We start from the raw sequence: 24,267 nt of genomic DNA on the forward strand, positions 1-24,267 counted from the left end.
CAGATGGAGACAGCGAGGCAGTACTATCTGTGCCTTAATTATTTACAGATGGGGACAGGGAGGCAGTATTATCTGTGCTTTCATTATTTACAGATGGGGATATGGAGGTAGTACTATCTGTGCCTTCATTATTTACAGATGGAGACAGCAAGGCAGTACTATCTGTGCCATCATTATTTACAGATGGAGACAGCGAGGCAGTACTATCTGTGCCTTAATTATTTACAGATGGGGACAGGGAGGCAGTATTATCTGTGCTTTCATTATTTACAGATGGGGATATGGAGGTAGTACTATCTGTGCTTTCATTATTTACAGATGGGGACAGGGAGGCAGTACTATCTGTGCCTTCATTATTTACAGATGGGGACAGGGAGGCAGTACTATCTGTGCCTTCATTATTTACAGATGGGGATATGGAGGCAGTACTATCTGTGCCTTCATTATTTACAGATGGGGATATGGAGGCAGTGCTATCTGTGCCTTCATTATTTACAGGTGGGGACAGGGAGGCAGTACTATCTGTGCCTTCATTATTTACAGATGGGGATATGGAGGCAGTACTATCTGTGCCTTCATTATTTACAGATGGGGATATGGAGGCAGTGCTATCTGTGCCTTCATTATTTACAGGTGGGGACAGGGAGGCAGTACTATCTGTGCCTCCATTATTTACAGATGGGGACAGGGAGGCAGTACTATCTGTGCCTTCATTATTTATAGATGGGGACAGGGAGGCAGTACTATCTGTGCTTTCATTATTTACAGATGGGGACAGGGAGGCAGTGCTATCTGTGCCTTCATTATTTACAGATGGGGACAGGGAGGCAGTACTATCTGTGCCTTCATTATTTATAGATGGGGACAGGGAGGCAGTACTATCTGTGCCTTCATTATTTATAGATGGGGACAGGGAGGCAGTACTATCTGTGCCTTCATTATTTATAGATGGGGACAGGGAGGCAGTACTATCTATGCCTTCATTATTTACAGTATTATTGAAATCCACCGCACTCCCTGTGTGGAATATCTTAGAAACAAAAGGATTTTTTGAAATTTGATAATTTATTCAAGTGAAAAACAGAAAATCAAATGTGACAGATCAAATAGTAGGCAGTATAAGCGACTGAGTGATTGACGTTTCGACCCTCCCGGGTCTTACTCTAAAGTCGCACTTAATCCAGGATTTATGAGTGGCTCTTATGGTAATGAGGATGTTGTCCCTGTAGTGTCAAGGGGCAGGTACAGTCTTTTTGATACCAAGTATGGCCTGATAGTTGATTTCTCTCTGAGTATGACCTTGCTGAGGAATAGCAGCGGTGCATCAGCGTCTTGCTGCTGTTTGCATATGTGATTCAAATAGAAAGTTGGTATGTCACTGGAGACAACCTTTTCTGCAGGTGCCAATGTATCAGCCTTAAATTGCTGGTAAGTTGTATGTGGTTTAATGGATTTGCCAGTTCTGGATAAAGCCTTGTAGTGGGGTAACAGCGGCGCATCTGCGTCTTGCTGGTGGACATGTAGGCTTAATACCCTTAGTGGATGGGGGATAGCGCTCCTGCGTCCTGTGGGAAGGCCGCTGTTACCCCACTACAAGGCTTTATCCAGAACTGGCAAATCCATTAAACCACATACAACTTACCAGCAATTTAAGGCTGATACATTGGCACCTGCAGAAAAGGTTGTCTCCAGTGACATACCAACTTTCTATTTGAATCGCGTATGCAAACAGCAGCAAGACGCTGATGCACCGCTGCTATTCCTCAGCAAGGTCATACTCAGAGAGAAATCAACTATCAGGCCATACTTGGTATCAAAAAACTGTACCGGCCCTTGACACTACAGGGATAACATCCTCATTACCATAAGAGCCACTCATAAATCCTGGATTAAGTGCGACTTTAGAGTAAAGGCCCCGTCTCACATAGCGAGATCGCTAGCGAGATCGCTGCTGAGTCACAAGTTTTGTGACGCAACAGCGACCTCCATAGCGATCTCGCTATGTGTGACACGTACCAGCGATCAGGCCCCTGCTGCGAGATCGCTGGTCGTGTCGGAATGGCCTGGACCTTTTTTTGGTCGTTGAGGTCCCGCTGACATCGCTGAATCGGTGTGTGTGACACCGATCCAGCGATGTCTTCACTGGTAACCAGGGTAAACATCGGGTTACTAAGCGCAGGGCCGCGCTTAGTAACCCGATGTTTACCCTGGTTACCAAAAAAAACAAACACTACATACTCGCCTTCTGATGTCCGTCAGGTCCCTTGCCGTCTGCTTCCTGCTCTCACTGACTGCCGGCCGTACAGTGAGAAGTGAGAGCACAGCAGTGACGTCACCGCTGCGCTCTGCTCTCACTGTACGGCCGGATCTCAGTCAGAGCAGGAAGCAGACGGCAAGGGACCTGGACACCGAAAGGCGAGTATGTAGTGTTTGTTTTTTTTGGTAACCAGGGTAAACATCGGGTTACTAAGCGCGGCCCTGCGCTTAGTAACCCGATGTTTACCCTGGTTACCCGGGTGCTGCAGGGGGACTTCGGCATCGTTGAAGACAGTTTCAACGATGCCGAAGTCGTTCCCCTGATCGTTGGTCGCTGGAGAGCGGTCTGTGTGACAGCTCCCCAGCGACCACACAGCGACTTACCAACGATCACGGCCAGGTCGTATCGCTGGTCGTGATCGTTGGTAAATCGCTTAGTGAGACGGGGCCTTAAGACCCGGGAGGGTCGAAACGTCAATCACTCAGTCGCTTGTACTGCCTACTATTTGATCTGTCACATTTGATTTTCTGTTTTTCACTTGAATAAATTAGCAAATTTCAAAAAATCCTTTTGTTTCTAAGATATTCCACACAGGGAGTGCGGTGGATTTCAATAATACTGATACTAGACCTTACGGTCTGTCTCACCAGCACCCCGATCTAAATTTAGAGTGCAGGCCAAATTATATTTACATTTATTCATTATTTACAGATGGGGACAGGGAGGCAGTACTATCTGTGCCTTCATTATTTACAGATGGGGACAGGGAGACAGTGCTATCTGTGCCTTCATTATTTACAGGTGGGGACAGGGAGGCAGTACTATCTGTGCCTTCGTTATTTACAGGTGGGGACAGGGAGGCAGTACTATCTGTGCCTTCATTATTTACAGGTGGGATAGGGAGGCAGTGCTATCTGTGCCTTCATTATTTACAGGTGGGGACAGAGAGGCAGTACTATCTGTGCCTTCGTCATTTACAGATGGGGACAGGGAGGCAGTACTATCTGTGCCTTCGTCATTTACAGATGGGGACAGGGAGGCAGTACTATCTGTGCCTTCATAATTTACAGATGGGGACAGGGAGGCAGTACTATCTGTGCCTTCATAATTTACAGATGGGGACAGGGAGGCAGTACTATCTGTGCCTTCGTTATTTACAGGTGGGGACAGGGAGGCAGTACTATCTGTGCCTTCATTATTTACAGATGGGATAGGGAGGCAGTGCTATCTGTGCCTTCATTATTTACAGGTGGGGACAGAGAGGCAGTACTATCTGTGCCTTCGTTATTTACAGATGGGGATATGGAGGCAGTACTATCTGTGCCTTCATAATTTACAGATGGGGACAGGGAGGCAGTACTATCTGTGCCTTCATAATTTACAGATGGGGATATGGAGGTAGTACTATCTGTGCTTTCATTATTTACAGATGGGGATATGGAGGCAGTACTATCTATGCCTTCATTATTTACAGGTGGGGACAGGGAGGCAGTACTATCTGTGCCTTCGTTATTTACAGATGGGGATATGGAGGCAGTACTATCTGTGCCTTCATAATTTAGAGATAGAGATAGGGAGGCAGTACTATCTATGCCTTCATTATTTACAGATGGGGATATGGAGGCAGTACTATCTATGCCTTCATTATTTACAGGTGGGGACAGGGAGGCAGTACTATCTGTGCCTTCGTTATTTACAGATGGGGATATGGAGGCAATGCTATCTGTGCCTTCATTATTTACAGATGGGGACAGGAAGGCAGTACTATCTATGCCTTCATTATTTACAGATGGGGATATGGAGGCAGTACTATCTATGCCTTCATTATTTACAGATGGGGATATGGAGGCAGTACTATCTATGCCTTCATTATTTACAGGTGGGGACAGGGAGGCAGTACTATCTGTGCCTTCGTTATTTACAGATGGGGATATGGAGGCAATGCTATCTGTGCCTTCATTATTTACAGATGGGGACAGGGAGGCAGTGCTATCTGTGCCATCATTATTTACAGGTGGGGACAGGAAGGCAGTACTATCTATGCCTTCGTTATTTACAGATGGGGATATGGAGGCAGTACTATCTGTGCCTTCATAATTTAGAGATAGAGATAGGGAGGCAGTACTATCTGTGCCTTCATTATTTACAGATGGGGACAGGGAGGCAGTACTATCTGTGCCTTCATTATTTACAGATGGGGATATGGAGACAGTACTATCTGTGCCTTCATAATTTAGAGATAGAGATAGGGAGGCAGTACTATCTGTGCCTTCATTATTTACAGATGGGGACAGGGAGGCAGTACTATCTGTGCCTTCATTATTTACAGATGGGGATATGGAGGCAATGCTATCTGTGCCTTCATTATTTACAGATGGGGACAGGGAGGCAGTGCTATCTGTGCCATCATTATTTACAGGTGGGGACAGGAGGGCAGTACTATCTATGCCTTCGTTATTTACAGATGGGGATATGGAGGCAGTACTATCTGTGCCTTCATAATTTAGAGATAGGGAGGCAGTACTATCTGTGCCTTCATTATTTACAGATGGGGACAGGGAGGCAGTACTATCTGTGCCTTCATTATTTACAGATGGGGATATGGAGACAGTACTATCTGTGCCTTCATAATTTAGAGATAGAGATAGGGAGGCAGTACTATCTGTGCCTTCATTATTTACAGATGGGGACAGGGAGGCAGTACTATCTGTGCCTTCATTATTTACAGATAGAGATAGGGAGGCAGTACTATCTGTGCTTTCATTATTTACTGATGTGGAGGGAATGCTATGTGTCTACATCACCTAATTTTTGAAATGAGGAGACAGCACTCTCTGTACCAACATCATGCAAAGGGAGAGACAAGGAGGCAGTACTATCTTTATCTACATTATTTACAGGAAGGTAGTAATATCAGCATCAATAGCATCTATTTTATGAGACATGGAGGCAGTACTGTCTGTGCCTACCTGACTTATGGGGATAGGGCAGCAATAGTATCTGTACCAACATAATTTTTCAAGATCTCTGCTTGCAGTCAGTGAATGGCGACACTATTGTTTACTTTCAGATGTTGAAAACCTGTAAAGACCTATTAGTTCTCACAGCTGAGGTTATGGCACAGTTCTATCTGGTGGAGACAACAACAACATAAATCTTTCACCTGTCTAAAAACAAAGTGACAGATCTCAGGATTATTCTTCAACTTTGTTGGATCACTTACTGTAAAATTATTAAATCACAGTTTTATCAGCAGGAGATTATCATTAGAGGTCTGCCATTAGTCCTCCATATTCATGAGCTCTATATAACCCCGCCTACACCACTGATTGACAGCTTTCTGCCTATGCACAGTGTACATACAAAGCAGCCAATCAGTGCTGTGGGTGGGGTTATGCAGAGCTCGGCATTCAGAGGTCTGCTAGATCTTTAACAGAAAAAACTGCGATTATATCAAAACTGCATCAAGCAGCCTAGTAAATGACACATCGCTGGAATCAGGGTCTCTGCCCCTACAATATGTTGCTCTCAGATCGGGTAGGAAAAACCTGTCAAGGATTATTCCCATCTGCATAGACGACTGGTGGTGTTGGATGGTGCTTATAATACTTCGGCAATCTGCGGTTTGTTAACATTTACAGCTTTTCTCAAGATATTAGTAATTTTCATTTCTCAGCTGCCGGGTCTGCAGCTTGGTCCAGAGTGAGCTTGTCGGCACTGTGCATGTCTGGCCACCGCTGCTAAGGCTGCAGTGGTGGTCGGTCTCCTATGCAACAAACTTCAAAAAAACAAAAAATGTGAATTTTTCAAAAATGACTAAAAATGTTAACAAAAAAGCAAATTCCAAAAGTGTCACTACGTGTCAGTACCGATCTGTGCAGATGGGAGTTAGCCTTAAGGAGCCCGAAATCGATACTGAGACCCGGACCTTCTACCGTACCGTGGTGTCCACGGCCGTCACTTTCTGTGCGGCGATATGTTTGGCTCTCGGGTCTTCCTTGGATACGATCACACATCCCTCTCCTCCCAAGGTGACCAGGACCAGACGACAACCTTTGGCCAGCAGCACCGCGCCGGCAGCTCCGGCATCAGAGGCGCTCCTCACCGGGATGCCCGTTAATATCTCTGCCTGCAAATAGACAGAGACCAGACAGGATGACAATGTCCGTCACCAAAGCTTAGGACTATGAGCAGCGGACCCATTAATGGAAGCCTGGGGACCACTGATCGGGCAGAGCGCCGTGTCCTCACCTCGCTCTCATTGCAGCAGAAGATGTCAGAGTGCGTGTAGAAGGCAGGGTCTAGATCAGCCATGGCAGGAGCGGGGTTAAAGATCGTCTTCACTGCAGAAAAGAAAAAAACATGCACAATGATGCTTTACACTGCAGGCTGTGAGCGGGGATCTGAGATACAACCGCCCAGGAGAGCAGAGCAGTCACCTACCATCCACGTTAGAGACCCTCCCATGAATCACTGCTAGAAAAAGATCCAAAATACTATTAATAAACCATGTGTCGGTATTTTTTTTATAGAAAAATACCTTTTTTGTTATTTTTTATTGCTTTCATATATCCCATGGCAGGACAAAATCAGTCTCCTTCCCCCTCTGGCAGCTGACCAGAATCTTCGCTGCTGTACTGCCAAGTACTGTGGAGCCTCCGTCCCTTCCCTGACAACCAGGCAGGAAACTATGTATACTGACTGTCCTGAAGTGAGCACAGAGTCACTACAAAGAGACCACGGGCACTTGGCTCATTCAGGAGGACGAGACTGAGCATGTGTGACAACCGGCACTAAGTTCATTAGGTGGACAGGACTGAGCATGTGCAACCACAAGCACTGATGGGATGTGCGGATTGCTATACAATGTAAACAGCAGGTGGCGCCATAGCATACACATCAGATTCATAACTGTAAAGTATGAACACAACTTGGCAATGTAATGAATATACCGGTTAGGAGTGCGGTGAGCCCTTTAAAATTTGCGCAATGTGTATAGATGGATGTATAGAATAATATGCTGCACGTGCACAGTAATGGCAGCTGGGACGTCACTGCGGATCTACCAGAAATGTATGATTAATGAGGGTCCAACCAACATCTGGAGAATGGGGGCCCCAATCTATCATGTGTAAATATTCCTACATTTGCCATAAATGTATGAGAACAAAAATTCCCTATAAGGCTGGTTTCACACTTGCGTTTTGATCTGCAGCGTTTTTAAAAAAAACGCATGTGGTGAAAAAACGCATGTAAAGGTGACAAAACGCCGCTTTTTTTAGACGCATGCGTTTTTGCATGCAGAAAAAAAAAGGGCGTTTTGCCGCGTTTACATGCGTTTTTTCCTGCGTTTGCGTTTTTTAAACGCATGCTGAGAAGTGTGTGACAGCTGCCAATCATCAAAATCAACTAGAAAACCCACTATAAACAGAAATAGCTAGGGTTAGGGTTAGGATCCTAACCCTAACCATAGGGATCCTAACCCTAACCCTAGGGATCCTAACCCTAACCCTAAGGGTTAGGATCCCTAGGGTTAGGGTTAGGATCCCTAGTAACCCTAGGGTTGGGGTTTTCTTGTGTTTAGGGTTAGGGTTTTCTTGTTTTTTCTTGTGTTTTCTTGTGTTTTTCTATAAAAACGCATGCGTTTACATAGACAGCAATGCATTTTTTTAGAAATTACTACAGGTTGCATTTCTGCAACTAAACGCACGCGTCAAAAAACGCATGCGTTGCCAAAAACGCGTCAAAACGCATGCGTTTTTAGTGTTAAGTATAGAAAAAAACGCATGCGTTTTTTAGCGCTAAAACGCTGCAGATCAAAACGCAAGTGTGAAACCAGCCTAAATGAGGTTTTTTTTTTTTTACTCAAATCACATCCAAAGCTGCATTCACAATCGCGTGGCTGCTGTGTGGAGGGTGCCCTGGAATTCACCCTCCTCCAGGCGAGGCTGCCAAAGTAGGCAAATCTTAGGTTAAATACAGTGCAGGAGCGGTAAGATGCCCCCTAATGGAGCGGTAAGATGCCCCCTACTGCAGCGGTAAGATGCCCCCTACTGGAGCGGTAAGATGCCCCCTACTGGAGCGGTAAGATGCCCCCTACTGGAGCGGTAAGATGGCCCCTACTGGAGCGGTAAGATGCCCCCTACTGGAGCGGTAAGATGCCCCCTACTGGAGCGGTAAGATGGCCCCTGCTGGAGCGGTAAGATGCCCCCTACTGCAGCGGTAAGATGCCCCCTACTGGAGCGGTAAGATGCCCCCTACTGGAGCGGTAAGATGGCCCCTGCTGGAGCGGTAGGATGCCCCCTACTGCAGCGGTAAGATGCCCCCTACTGGAGCGGTAAGATGCCCCCTACTGGAGCGGTAAGATGGCCCCTGCTGGAGCGGTAGGATGCCCCCTACTGCAGCGGTAAGATGCCCCCTACTGGAGCGGTAAGATGCCCCCTACTGCAGCGGTAAGATGCCCCCTACTGGAGCGGTAAGATGCCCCCTACTGGAGTGGCAAGATGCCCCCTATTGGAGCGGTAAGATGCCCCCTACTGTAGCGGTAAGATGGCCCCTATTGCAGCGGTAAGATGGCCCCTGCTGGAGCGGTAAGATGCCCCCTACTGGAGCGGTAAGATGGCCCCTACTGGAGCGGTAAGATGGCCCCTGCTGGAGCGGTAAGATGCCCCCTACTGCAGCGGTAAGATGGCCCCTGCTGGAGCGGTAAGATGGCCCCTGTTGGAGCGGCAAGATGCCCCCTACTGGAGCGGTAAGATGCCCCTACTGGAGCGGTAACATGCCCAATACTGGAGCGGTAAGATGGCCCCTGCTGGAGCGGTAAGATGCCCCTTACTGGAGCGGTAAGATGGCCCCTACTGGAGCGGTAAGATGGCCCCTGCTGGAGCGGTAAGATGCCCCCTACTGCAGCGGTAAGATGGCCCCTGTTGGAGCGGTAAGATGCCCCCTACTGGAGCGGTAAGATGCCCCCTACTGGAGCGGTAACATGCCCAATACTGGAGCGGTAAGATGGCCCCTGCTGGAGCGGTAAGATGCCCCCTACTGGAGCGGTAAGATGGCCCCTACTGGAGCGGTAAGATGGCCCCTGCTGGAGCGGTAAGATGCCCCCTACTGCAGCGGTAAGATGGCCCCTGTTGGAGCGGTAAGATGCCCCCTACTGGAGCGGTAAGATGCCCCCTACTGGAGCGGTAAGATGGCCCCTGCTGGAGCGGTAACATGCCCAATACTGGAGCGGCAAGATGCCCAATACTGGAGCGGTAAGATGCCCCCTACTGGAGCGGTAAGATGCCCCCTACTGGAGCGGTAAGATGCCCCCTACAGGAGTGTAAAGATGCCCCCTATTGGAGCGGTAAGATGCCACCTATTGGAGCGGTAAGATGCCCCTACTGGAGCGGTAACATGCCACCTATTGGAGCGGTAAGATGCCACCTACTGCAGCGGTAAGATGCCACCTATTGGAGCGGTAAGATGCCACCTACTGCAGCGCTAAGATGCCCCCATTGGAGCGGTAAGATGCCCCCTACTGGAGCGGTAAGATGCCACCTATTGGAGCGGTAAGATGCCCCTACTGCAGCGGTAAGATGCCCCTACTGGAGCGGTAAGATGCCCCCTACTGGAGCGGTAAGATGCCCCTACTGGAGCGGTAAGATGCCCCCTACTGCAGCGACGGCAGATGGTTACACCCAGCATTTCCAGGTGCATGGACAGGGTCTGATGATGGAGGGGCTTCAGCTCTACATCCTGTAACCAAGACTCCTACTGCAGAGCCGTCCGGGGGCCATCGTGACCTAAACAGGCGATATCTTCTGAACACCTGGAATGGCTGAAATATCCTCAATATAAAGAAACCGGAGCCTGAAGAGCCGCTGATCTGCATAAGTCCTGGCGGCCTCGTGGCCCCAACAATGTGGAGCGCTGATCCCTGCAGCTGGGGCCAATCATTCCCCGTCCATCTAATGGAAAATATCTGCTGATTTCCTCAATGAAAACCAAATGTCCCATCCGGGAGCGAAGTGAACGCAGCCCGAGACTAGTGCATAAGGGGAAAGTAGTGCTATCCCCAAGACACGAGGACGGGGTGTGATCACAGAGAAAGGTCTACTGCTATACTGCAAGATATCTGCCAAAACTTCCCCTATGGACAAGAACATACAGATCGGCCCGGAAAGATCTGACCAGTGCCCGAATCCTTGTGATTTCAGCTCTGCAGATCGCTATTTTACCATTTTGGATTTAAAGTGAAATGACAGATACAACTGGAGACTCAAAAGTAATCGGACAAATTAACATTACATAAATAAAAATGATTCCGTTTTTAACCCTTTGTGGAGAATCTTTTGCAGCATTGACAGCCTGAAGTCTGGAGGCCTTGGCCGTTACCTTCGCTGCTTTCCTCCGGGGGAGGCTTTACAGAAATGATAACCTAAAGTCTGGAGGCCATGGAAGTCAACATCGCTGGTGTCCTCCGGGATAAGGCTATGTGCACACATTGCGGACTGGGGTGCAGAATTTTCTGCACAAAATCTGATGACCTGAAGTCTGGAGTTCATGGCCATAACCATCACTGATTTCCTCTGGTGTGAGGTTTTACAGCTATAATACTGCCCCTATGTACAAGAATATAACTACTATAATACGGACCCCTATGTACAGGAATATAACTACTATAATACTGCCCCTATGTACAAGAATATAACTACTATAATACTGCCCCTATGTACAAGAATATAACTACTATAATACTGCCCCTATGTACAAGAATATAACTACTATAATACTGCTCCTATATACAGGAATATAACTACTATAATACTGCTCCTATGTACATGAATATAACTACTATAATACTGCCCCTATGTACAAGAATATAACTACTATAATACTGCCCCTATGTACAAGAATATAACTACTATAATACTGCTCCTATATACAGGAATATAACTACTATAATACTGCTCCTATGTACATGAATATAACTACTATAATACTGCTCCTATGTACAAGAATATAACTACTATAATACTGCTCCTATGTACAAGAATATAACTACTATAATACTGCTCCTATGTACATGAATATAACTACTATAATACTGTTCCTATGTACAAGAATATAACTACTATAATACTGCCCCTATGTACAAGAATATAACTACTATAATACTGCTCCTATGAACAAGAATATAACCACTATAATACTGCCCCTATGAACAAGAATATAACTACTATAATACTGCCCCCATGTACAAGAATATATCTACTATAATATTGACCCTATGTATAAGAATATAACTACTATAATACTGCCCCTATGTGCAAGAATATAACTACTATAATACTGCTCCAATATACTAGAATATAACTACTATAATACTGCCCCTATGCACAAGAATATAACTACTATAATACTGCTCCTATGAACAAGAATATAACTACTATAATACTGCCCCTATGTACAAGAATATAACTACTATAATACTGCCCCCATGTACAAGAATATATCTACTATAATATTGACCCTATGAACAAGAATATAACTACTATAATACTGCCCCTATGTACAAGAATATAACTACTATAATACTGCTCCTATGTACATGAATATAACTACTATAATACTGTTCCTATGTACAAGAATATAACTACTATAATACTGCTCCAATATACTAGAATATAACTACTATAATACTGCCCCTATATGTCAAGAATATAACTACTATAATACTGCCCCTATATGTCAAGAATATAACTACTATAATACTGTCCCTATGTACAAGAATATAACTACTATAATACTGCCCCTATGTATAAGAATATAACTACTATAATACTGCTCCTATGTACAAGAATATAACTACTATAATACTGCCCCTATGTACAAGAATATAACTACTATAATACTGCCCCTATGTATAAGAATATAACTACTATAATACTGCTCCTATGTACAAGAATATAACTACTATAATACTGCCTCCTATATACAAGAATATAACTACTATAATACTGCTCCTATGTACAAGAATATAACTACTATAATACTGCCCCTATGTATAAGAATATAACTACTATAATACTGCCCCTATATGTCAAGAATATAACTACTATAATACTGCTCCTATGTATAAGAATATAACTACTATAATACTGCTCCTATGTACAAGAATATAACTACTATAATACTGCTCCTATGTACAAGAATATAACTACTATAATACTGCTCCTATGTACAAGAATATAACTACTATAATACTGCTCCTATGTCAAGAATATAACTACTATAATACTGCTCCTATATACAAGAATATAAGTACTATAATACTGCCCCTATGTACAGGAATATAATTACTATAATACTGCTCCTATGTCAAGAATATAACTACTATAATACTGCCCCTATGTACAAGAATATAAGTACTATAATACTGCTCCTATGTACAGGAATATAATTACTATAATACTGCTCCTATGTATAAGAATATAACTACTATAATACTGCCCCTATGTATAAGAATATAACTACTATAATACTGCCCCTATGTACAAGAATATAACTACTATAATACTGCCCCTATATGTCAAGAATATAACTACTATAATACTGCTCCTATGTCAAGAATATAACTACTATAATACTGCTCCTATGTACAGGAATATAATTACTATAATACTGCTCCTATGTATAAGAATATAACTACTATAATACTGCCCCTATGTATAAGAATATAACTACTATAATACTGCCCCTATGTACAAGAATATAACTACTATAATACTGCCCCTATATGTCAAGAATATAACTACTATAATACTGCCCCTATGTACAGGAATATAACTACTATAATACTGCCCCTATGTACAAGAATATAACTACTATAATACTGCTCCTATGTACAAGAATATAACTACTATAATACTGCTCCTATGTACAAGAATATAACTACTATAATACTGCCCCTATGTACAGGAATATAACTACTATAATACTGCCCCTATGTACAAGAATATAACTACTATAATACTGCTCCTATGTACAAGAATATAACTACTATAATACTGCTCCTATGTACAAGAATATAACTACTATAATACTGCTCCTATGTACAAGAATATAACTACTATAATACTGCCCCTATGTACAAGAATATAACTACTATAATACTGCCCCTATGTACAAGAATATAACTACTATAATACTGCCTCCTATATACAAGAATATAACTACTATAATACTGCCCCTATGTATAAGAATATAACTACTATAATACTGCCCCTATATGTCAAGAATATAACTACTATAATACTGCCCCTATGTACAGGAATATAACTACTATAATACTGCCCCTATGTACAAGAATATAACTACTATAATACTGCCCCTATGTATAAGAATATAACTACTATAATACTGCTCCTATGTACAAGAATATAACTACTATAATACTGCCTCCTATATACAAGAATATAACTACTATAATACTGCTCCTATGTACAAGAATATAACTACTATAATACTGCCCCTATGTATAAGAATATAACTACTATAATACTGCCCCTATGTATAAGAATATAACTACTATAATACTGCCCCTATGTACAGGAATATAACTACTATAATACTGCCCCTATGTACAAGAATATAACTACTATAATACTGCTCCTATGTATAAGAATATAACTACTATAATACTGCTCCTATGTAGAAGAATATAACTATTATACTGCTCCTTATGTACAAGAATATAACTACTATAATACTGCCCCTATGTACAAGAATATAACTACTATAATACTGCCCCAATGTACAAGAATATAACTACTATAATACTGCTCCTATGTACAAGAATATAACTACTATAATACTGCCCCTATGTACAAGAATATAACTACTATAATACTGCTCCTATGTACAAGAATATAACTACTATAATACTGCTCCTATGTCAAGAATATAACTACTATAATACTGCCCCAATGTACAAGAATATAACTACTATAATACTGCTCCTATGTACAAGAATATAACTACTATAATACTGCCCCTATGTACAAGAATATAACTACTATAATACTGCCCCTATGTACAAGAATATAACTACTATAATACTGCCCCTATGTATAAGAATATAACTACTATAATACTGCTCCTATGTACAAGAATATAACTACTATAATACTGCCTCCTATATACAAGAATATAACTACTATAATACTGCTCCTATGTACAAGAATATAACTACTATAATACTGCCCCTATGTATAAGAATATAACTACTATAATACTGCTCCTATGTACAGGAATATAATTACTATAATACTGCTCCTATGTATAAGAATATAACTACTATAATACTGCTCCTATGTACAAGAATATAACTACTATAATACTGCTCCTATGTACAACAATATAACTACTATAGTACTGCCCCCTATGTATAAGAATATAACTACTATAATACTACCTCTATGTATAAGAATATAACTACTATAATACTGCTCCTATATACAAGAATATAACTACTATAATACTGCTCCGTATGTACAAGAATATAACTACTATAATACTGCTCCTATGTCAAGAATATAACTACTATAATACTGCCCCAATGTACAAGAATATAACTACTATAATACTGCTCCTATGTACAAGAATATAACTACTATAATACTGCTCCTATGTACAAGAGTATAACTACTATAATACTGCCCCTATGTACAAGAATATAACTACTATAATACTGCTCCTATGTACAGGAATATAATTACTATAATACTGCTCCTATGTACAAGAATATAACTACTATAATACTGCTCCTATGTACAACAATATAACTACTATAGTACTGCCCCCTATGTATAAGAATATAACTACTATAATACTACCTCTATGTATAAGAATATAACTACTATAATACTGCCCCTATGTACAGGAATATAACTACTATAATACTGCCCCCTATGTACAACAATATAACTACTATAATACTGCTCCTATGTACAAGAATATAACTACTATAATACTGCCCCTATGTACAAGAATATAACTACTATAATACTGCCCCCTATGTACAACAATATAACTACTATAATACTGCTCCTATGTACAAGAATATAACTACTATAATACTACCTCTATGTATAAGAATATAACTACTATAATACTGCCTCTATGTATAAGAATATAACTACTATAATACTGCCCCTATGTATAAGAATATAACTACTATAATACTGCTCCAAGTGGATGAATTATACATTTGAGTCTCACATGAAGTTCCGCGTGATTTGCGGACATTGATCATCTCACCTCCGCTCTTGTGCGCCATTCTCAGGGCCAGGAGCGACACTTCGGGGCTGATCTCCAGCTGGCACACCATGACCCGGGCTCTGGTTATAGCTTCTGATGCTTTTGTTAGATCTTCTGAATTTAGTAAGAGATTTGCCCCAGCAACAATAACGATGGCGTTCTGTCCTGCAGGAGACAGATCATGGCGACAGTCCGGTCAGCGAGAATCTAACAAATCCTGGATGTCAGCTGTTAATCTATCACCCCCATTACTAAGACCCCTGAGAGTACATATGATGTAAACAGGGGTGATAGTGGGGGGGATTCGAGATCTGTTTTCAGCGTTTTTGTGGATTCGGGTGGAGCTTAACCCCTTCAGGATGGGACAATTTTTTAGTTTCTTACACTTTCATTTGTTCCTTGCTTCCGACAGCCATAACTTTTGTATTTTTCCATCGCCATATTGGGACTTGTTTTTTGGGGGGAAGACCAGGCAATGTTACCTTGTAGCTGTGCAGCTGGTGGGGCGATAAGTAAGGAATTTAAAGGGAAGGTCCTATTAACAAAGTACAGATGATGAATGTGTGCCTGGTAGTTGGGACCCACACCAATCCTGAAAACAAGGGCCCCAAAATTCCATTTACGCGTGGAGCAGTAGTGAGCATGTGCGACCACTGCTTCAATCACTAGTGCTGGTTGCACATGCTCACTACTGCCCCAGGATCGGTGCCGGTCTCGCTGGACAATATTCCCCATGTGTACTAACTGTGATTATGATCTCTGCTTGCTGTTAGTGAATGGGACCTGACCGAATACTTAATATTCACAGCTGAGAGTCTAGACGACGCTCTGTGAGCCTAAACCCATCTGATACATTGTAGCAAACTCTGACGTATGCAGCTCTCAGAGGATTGTCTAGACTGGACACAATTGTGCCGGACCCTCAGCTGTGAAGTCATATACATCATTTTCCTGTATATGTCGCTTTCTGTTCTCAGGGATGAAGTTTTCACCTTCTGCGTTCACGATAATGGATGCGGCTCCGGTGGCGGCTGCTCCGGTCTGAAATGCGAAATCTGCAAGAGAATAAAAAATGTGATCACGGCGCGGACATGACTCTGCCGTGTGATGGGGACGCTCTGGACACGGATAATCACAGAAATATTACACCCTCCAGAAATCCTGCACCGATCACATCAGTAGGGAGCACCGCGCCAAGAGAAAAGGCAAAAAATCGTGAGATGCTGATTGGGAACAGGTGTGGAGCGGAGCGGGCGACAAGCGCGGAAGAGAGGACGGTGTGCGGAAGAGAGGGTGGGGCACAGAAGAAAGGGAGGTGTGTAGGAAGAAAGGGCAGCACACGGAAGAAAGGGCGGCGTGCGGAAGAGAGGGCGGTGTGCGGAAGAGAGGACGGCGGGCGGAAGAGAAGGCGGTGTGCGGAAGAAGGTACCCCCAGCTTCGTCACCATGTAGCTCTCAGTCTCTGATCTCTCACAAGATCAGCACACTCCTCTCCTGAAATACTCTGTGCTGTAGGGTACCCCGCCTCGTCCACTATGTAGCTCTCAGTCTCTGACCTCTCACAAGATCAGCACACTCCTCTCCTGCATAACTCTGTGCTGTAGGGTACCCCGCCTCGTCACTATGTAGCTCTCAGTCTCTGACCTCTCACAAGATCAGCACACTCCTCTCCCGAAATACTCTGTGCTGTAGGGTACCCCGCTTTGTCACTATGTAGCTCTGTCTCTGACCTCTCACAAGATCAGCACACTCCTCTCCTAAAATACTCTGTACTGCTGGAGTACTCCGCTTCGTCACTACGTAGCTCTTCCATCTCTGACCTCTCACAAGATCGGCACACTCCTCTCCTGCATAACTCTGTACTGTAGGGTACCCCGCTTCGTCACTATGGAGCTCTCAGTCTCTGACCTCTCACAAGATCGGCACACTACTCTCCTGAAATACTCTGTGCTGTAGGGTACCCCCAGCTTCGTCACCATGTAGCTTTCAGTCTCTGATCTCTCACAAGATCGGCACACTCCTCTCCTGCATAACTCTGTACTGTACGGTACCCCGCTTTGTCACTATGGAGCTCTCAGTCTCTGACCTCTCACAGATCGGCACACTCCTCTCCTGAAATACTCTGTGCTGTAGGGTACCCCGCTTTGTCACTATGTAGCTCTGTCTCTGACCTCTCACAAGATCAGCACACTCCTCTCCTGAAATACTCTGTACTGCTGGAGTACCCCGCTTCGTCACTATGTAGCTCTTCCATCTCTGACCTCTCACAAGATCGGCACACTCCTCTCCTCTAGTACTCTGTACTGTAGGGTACCCCGCTTTGTCACTATGTAGCTCTCCGTCTCTGACCTCTCACAAGATCGGCACACTTCTCTCCTGAAATACTCTGTACTGTAGGGTACCTCGCTTCGTCACTATGTAGCTCTCAGTCTCTGACCTCTCACAAGATCGGCACACTCCTCTCCTGAAATACTCTGTACTGCTGGGGTACCCCGCCTCGTCCACTATGTAGCTCTCAGTCTCTGACCTCTCACAAGAACGGCACACTCCTCTCCGGAAATACTCTGTACTGTAGGGTACCCCGCTTTGTCACTATGTAGCTCTCCGTCTCTGACCTCTCACAAGATCGGCACACTTCTCTCCTGAAATACTCTGTACTGTAGGGTACCTCGCTTCGTCACTATGTAGCTCTCAGTCTCTGACCTCTCACAAGAACGGCACACTCCTCTCCTGAAATACTCTGTACTGTAGGGTACCCCGCTTTGTCACTATGGAGCTCTCAGTCAATGACCTCTCACAAGATCAGCACACTCCTCTCCTGAAATACTCTGTGCTGTAGGGTACCCCGCCTCGTCCACTATGTAGCTCTCAGTCTCTGACCTCTCACATGATCAGCACACTCCTCTCCTGAAATACTCTGTGCTGCCGTTGGCGTTCTTTTTACTCTGTAACTCTCCCTCTGACCTCCCACACAATCCGCACCCCACTCTCCTTAGATGCTCTGTGCTGCCGATGATCCAGCTCTTTCCACAAGATCAGCACTCTTGTTTCTTAAATACTCTGTGCTGCTAAAGACAATGTTCCTTTTACGGTGTCATTTTGTGGAGAGGTGTATACCACTGGCGACATCAGCGCGATGGTCTGCCGCGATCACATGACCGAGAGCGATGGACAACACACCAGCAAATAGGGGAGCAAAAATCCAGTAATCACTCCCATCATTTCCAGTATGGCGTCAGATGAGCACCCCGACTGTGTAAACCTGGGCAGATTGCGGGCAGTAACTCTGCTACCTGTGCAGACACCGTTCTTCCTGAAGTTTTCAATATAGTTGTTCCCAAAAGAGTCGTCACCGACCTGAAACCAGAGAGAGATGTGGATGAGACATCTGGAAATCGCCACTGTGTAACGTGCACTTTATAAAACCCCCGCTTGCTGTCACAAAATAGAAACATTCTTCCATATAACGAGTCCTAGCCGGAGCAGCGCTGACTAGGCGGACACGGGAGCTTCTCTTCAGTCCCTCGGTTATTCCTCCTGTAAACGCCGAGTGTTACCCTTCACCTTGTTACATTGATGTGACGTTCCGTTATAAAACGTTACTGATACATTTCTAGGAGGAATAACAGAGTAATGACACAACGCAGAGGCCTCAGAATCCGCCCTGGTGGAAGAAAGGCAAAAACAGCTTAATTAAAAGTCCTGATTTTGTTGTAATCTGAGTAAGAAAAGGGGTTGCCCCTTTTTGTGAGATTTGGGGTTTTCTGTGGGGGTCTCACTGAGCCGGCTTTGGCGGGGTCTAAGGTTCCAGATTTCAGAACATTGGTAAGCAATAGGTTTGTTTTTCTCCCCTAGTATTGACTTGAATGGTGATCAGCTGCAGTACCAGACATGGCCAGACACTGGGACAGATGTGGCGCCGTTTCTGGCAAACCTTCTGTACTTATCCCAGACCTCCCCTTTAATTGCACATTCCTGACATGGTTGTGTGGCTCCGGTGTGAGGTCACGGTGTAAGAACGGCAGTGATTCAGAGGGATAATATGTGGAGGAGACAGTTACTTAGCGGAGGGCACAGGGTTTATTTAGTCTCGGTTCTGCAGGAATTTCCTTTGTGACACTAAGGAATCACGTGCGGTTAGTAAGATTCCGAGGCCGAGTGCTCGGACATTGCGTTACCTTGCAGACCATGGCGGTGCGGGACCCCAGGCGAGACGCTTGGATGCACTGATTCGCTCCTTTGCCCCCGAAACCGATGAAAAACTTGCTCCCGTGTATGGTCTCTCCGGCTCGGGGCAGACGAGGGGTAATGCTGTGGAAACAAGAATATTAAAATGCCGATAAATTGGGGGACACACCGCTGACACTGCGGCACAAAGGAGACACAAGATGGGAAGTCAGTGGTCCCTGGAGAGGGAACGGTGGTCCTACCGAGACCCCCAGGGCTCTTCTGATCAATAGTCCGGATCAGACACCGCGCCGGACCCACTCATTGGCGACGTCGGCGGGTTCGCAGAGCTCTGCCCCAGAGACCATGGATCACCGACATGCCTGAGGGATCCTGAAATCTTACTTAAACGCAGTAATGATTGCCAAAGTTTTACAACTTCCTAATATATTTTGTGGACGATCATGGATTTTGCTACTTTTTTTAATCTGGAGAAAATAAAATGGTTTTTAGGGTATGTGCACATGGCGACTTTGTCAGGTGGATCCCTCCTGAAAAAGTGTTACAAAGGCGAAACATAAAGAGAACTTCGTGCCCAGAGAAGTAACGACGACCCTGTGCACGTGCTGCGTCTTACGCAACTTCTTCTATAAATCTTTTTATTTGAACATTTGAGTCTTTTTATTGAACATTTTCCAACAACAAAGTATACTGTAGAAAATAATGTACAGCCTACACACACGAGCGGCTCAGCCAATCACTAGTCTCAGCAATGTATGACGCGAGACCAGCGATTGGCTGCAGCGGTCATGGGTATATGCTATAGGTACCACTAAAGCCAAGAAAAAAAATAAAAGAAAGAGAATGGCAGGGAGCACAAGTACAATAAGTACTGCAGATTGGCAGCATGGTGTCGCCTCTGAAGCCGGGTGTACGTTACCCCAGATGTCAGGTCCTTGTGCTCCGAGAGGAGTCTGGTAGCTGCTCAGTCTCAGAGAGAACAGAAGCCGTCAGCCGAGCAGCCAGTTACCTAATGTGTAAGTGGGACCTTTAAAAATTATTGATCAGATTTTGCAAAGTTATGAATCTTTGTAAAATACTCCATCGCCTTATTTTGCTTCCCGTTCTCTCTCACACACTGTAAGAAGCGCAGAAAGTGCTGCTTTATCTGCCTAGTTAATGCTCTTTTACAAGCCCCTTTGACCTGCTGCTCTAGTAAAGATCCGTCCACAGACTCTCTCCCTGTGCGAGCGTGGGAGACGGGAGCAGAAAAGGGGGAGAGAGGACGAATATTTACTGGAGCTGCGGTATAAAGCAGCTACTAAATTGCCATGAATTGGGCAGATAGGACTTTCAGCTATTTTGGGAGAGAAGGAAGAAAAACAAACAAACAATGTAATAAAATAGATTACATAGATTCAGAACTTTGCAAAGGCGGATTGATAATTAAATAATTAAATAAAAAAGTTTGGTTATTCTATAAGAATGCCCCAATAAAAAATGTCATTTCTTCCAGAAGTATATGAGAAAAATAATTATATAACGAAAAATCTATGTAAATATAAAACAGAAGAAACAAAACAAAACTTGGTGTAAAACAGACACAACAAAAATCTAGACATAGTAAATCACCAAATGACAGTAATAAACCAGAGAAATAAGTCACCAGGTATTCAGGGTGTATCACGAAAAGAATGAAAACAAAAACAACACTCCCCAAATTCTCTTTTTCTCCCTCTGCGTCACAAACAAATGAAATGACAGTAAAGTGTACGTGCTGCCTAGGCAGCGCCGAAAGTAAAACAATTTCTCCCATATAAAAAAAAGCTTCGTACAGACATGTAAGTGGAACAGTAAAAAAAAGCCCTGGCAGCACTGTATAAGATAAAGAGGATTGTCTACACTGCATTCAACTGTAGCAAACCCCCAGCAGTGAGACATATTACATCTGTACAGGTCTTACAACCTTTAGAAATGAATGAGAATGGTCACTGATCATTTTTATCTTCTATGGCGCCAACATACTCAGCAGTGCTGTACACTACAGATAGGCCAGTCTAAAGTGCGTTTTTAGACCATGCTTAAAACTGTGGGTATTGGAAAGTAATCAAATTGTCCAGGGTAGTGCAGTGCAGAAATTGGTGCAGCACGTGGGAAGTCTTGGAGACTGGAATGGGAGGTTCGAATAATTGAGGATGCTAATCTTAGGTTATTAGCAGAACAAAGGGCAAGGGTACGGTAGTAGACAAGTGAGGTAGAAGATGTGGTGCTGAAGCGTTGAACACGTTGTGAGTGAGTGACGAGTTTCTATTGAACTCTGTAGCGCATGGGCAACCAGTGTAATGACTGGCACAGGATAGAAGCATCGGTGTAGCTGCTGGACAGGAATATAATCCTGGCTGCTGCATTCAGGACGGATTGGAGAAGGGAGCGTTTAGTAAGAGGGAGAATGATCAGTAGAGACAGTGGCGTAATGACCGTGGTCGTGCCGCGGCTGTGCTCGCCGACGACAGCCACTACTTCAGCTGGATGTGCATCCTTGGACGCACATCCAGTTGAAGTGTGTTGTAGCGCATCAACTTGCTAAGTTCGTGCGCAGCAATATATGCTACCGGCCAATCAGAGCCCAGCAGCTGACGTCAGCATACATGTGATGTCATGTGCTCCCGTCGCTTGAACGCTTAAGTCAGCTGCCGGCTTCAGAAGACGGAGACGGGCATCAGGGGAATGGGGAGGGAAGGAGAGTAGGAAGTTTGCTTTTTTTTCTATGCAGAATGGGGGGCAAACAGACATATATACCATGATGTTGGGTGGGGGAGCATATACCATGATATGGGGGGAAGACATACATACCAGGATGGAGCCCAGGATGAGGGAACATATAACAGGCTGAAGGGATATAAAATTCCAGGATGGGAGACATACATACCAGGATGGAGCCCAGGATGGGAGACATACATACCAGGATGATAGGGGGACTGAAACTTGTTTGTCATTATAGAAATTAGAACACTACAGGGGCCCATACATCTGACTAACATGCAGGGAAAGGGCCCAGGTCCAAATTTTGCACCGGGGCCCATCGGACTCTAGTTACAGCACATGTAAAGCACCATGGAATAAATGGCGCTATGATAATAAAGATAATTATTATTAATAATAATAATAACAGAGTAGAAAGTTGCAATAGTCCAGATGAGAATGAATAAGAGACAGTAAGAGGTTTTGCAGAGTCAAAGGTAAAAAAAGGTCGAATTCTAGAGATGTTTTTGAGATGTAGAGGACATGAACGAGTGATCAGATGTGGGGGGTGAAGGAAAGATCTGAGTCAAATATGACTACAAGGCAAGTGTGCTGCAGGGGAGTAATGGTGGCACCACACATGGAGATGGCAATATCGGGCACAGGTAGGTTAGTGGAAGGAGGAAACATGAGGAGTTCAGGTTTTGATGAATATTGCCACGAATATATCTATGAAAGTGTGGGAAGTTTGGGGGGTTCTTGGTGGGGTGACAGTTACTGACAGAATGAAAGAAAGTTGTGGTCCGAGAGCAGGGGAGGGGAGTTAGTTAAGTCATACATTGAGCAGACTGGGAGAAGACCAGGTCCAGTGTATTCCCATCTTTATGTGTAGGAGAGTTAGTAAGAGGTGAAAGGTGTAGGAGAGTTAGTAAGCGGTGAAAAGCCGAGAGGAGATTAGAGATAAAAGGCGAGTGGCAGATGGGGAGAGGGGGTCATCAGTAGGGACTACTAAACACTAGTGGGTTACTGATCCACCGAACAAGAGAAATGTGCTTTAGCCTCGGCAACAAGAGTAGTGCTGAGGCGAAACAAAAAAAAAAATCTGCCATAAAAACACTGCAGCGTGGAAACTCTGGTAATTGTGAAACTTTTCGTCTCAGCTAAAAGCTTTGTAAGACCAGATTCCACCTCCAGTCCCGAGAGCTAATACTCCGTAACATAAAAGGTGCATTAACCTCCTCGAGGCCATCTTAAAGATTGGGAAGAGATTAGTGGGATGATTGTCTTCTGCCTGCACCGGTGGGGAGACTCTGCTCCCGTGAGCGGAGGGGCGGCACATTGTGACCCTGCGCTGAACTGCGCTCATCATATCTGCCAACTTAGAGGATTCCTGTTTCTAATAAAGAGCTCAGAAGTTCCTTCACCTGGTCTTTGTTTAATGAGTTTTTACACTAAAAAAAAATAATTCTGGGAATGTCGGCCCCTATAGAGGGTGGTAGGGAGATTACAGGCAGAACACGACAGAAGCGAGCCCCTCCATGTGTATGGGAACGAGGTGTCCATAGTGTGAAGCCTGAGTGCTCTGTGTCCAGACAGCGTCCCCGGCAGCTCCTGCGCTCTCCCCCAGCAGGAAGTCTCAGCACACTTGTCAATAGAGACTTCATGTGGCGTTTGCCTTCCATTTCCTGATTCTCCACCATTCATTCTTCTTAGCCAACCCCACAAATATCCCATAAATCCAAAATCTGAATTATCCCAGAAACCCAGCTGCCGGCCACGGCTCGAGTCCCAGTTGGC

The 24,267-nt window shown here is 44.3% G+C and overlaps 1 protein-coding gene across 9 annotated transcripts in view; it reads right to left on the reverse strand.

The window, feature by feature from the left end:
• RBKS (ribokinase) overlaps positions 1 to 24,267 on the reverse strand; it is a 63,129-nt gene that overhangs the window by 16,650 nt on the left and 22,212 nt on the right. For all 9 annotated transcript variants that reach the window (XM_077282077.1, XM_077282082.1, XM_077282076.1 and 6 more), the window contains 6 exons: positions 19,740 to 19,872; positions 18,855 to 18,918; positions 16,555 to 16,617; positions 15,563 to 15,727; positions 6,509 to 6,600; positions 6,198 to 6,386 (listed from right to left, as the gene is read on the reverse strand). In XM_077282077.1, the coding sequence (XP_077138192.1) occupies positions 6,198 to 6,386; positions 6,509 to 6,600; positions 15,563 to 15,727; positions 16,555 to 16,617; positions 18,855 to 18,918; positions 19,740 to 19,872 (706 nt within the window). The remainder of the gene's footprint in view (positions 1 to 6,197; positions 6,387 to 6,508; positions 6,601 to 15,562; positions 15,728 to 16,554; positions 16,618 to 18,854; positions 18,919 to 19,739; positions 19,873 to 24,267) is intronic.

Source organism: Ranitomeya variabilis, chromosome 2, assembly GCF_051348905.1.
Source record: "Ranitomeya variabilis isolate aRanVar5 chromosome 2, aRanVar5.hap1, whole genome shotgun sequence".
Taxonomy (NCBI): domain Eukaryota; kingdom Metazoa; phylum Chordata; class Amphibia; order Anura; family Dendrobatidae; genus Ranitomeya; species Ranitomeya variabilis.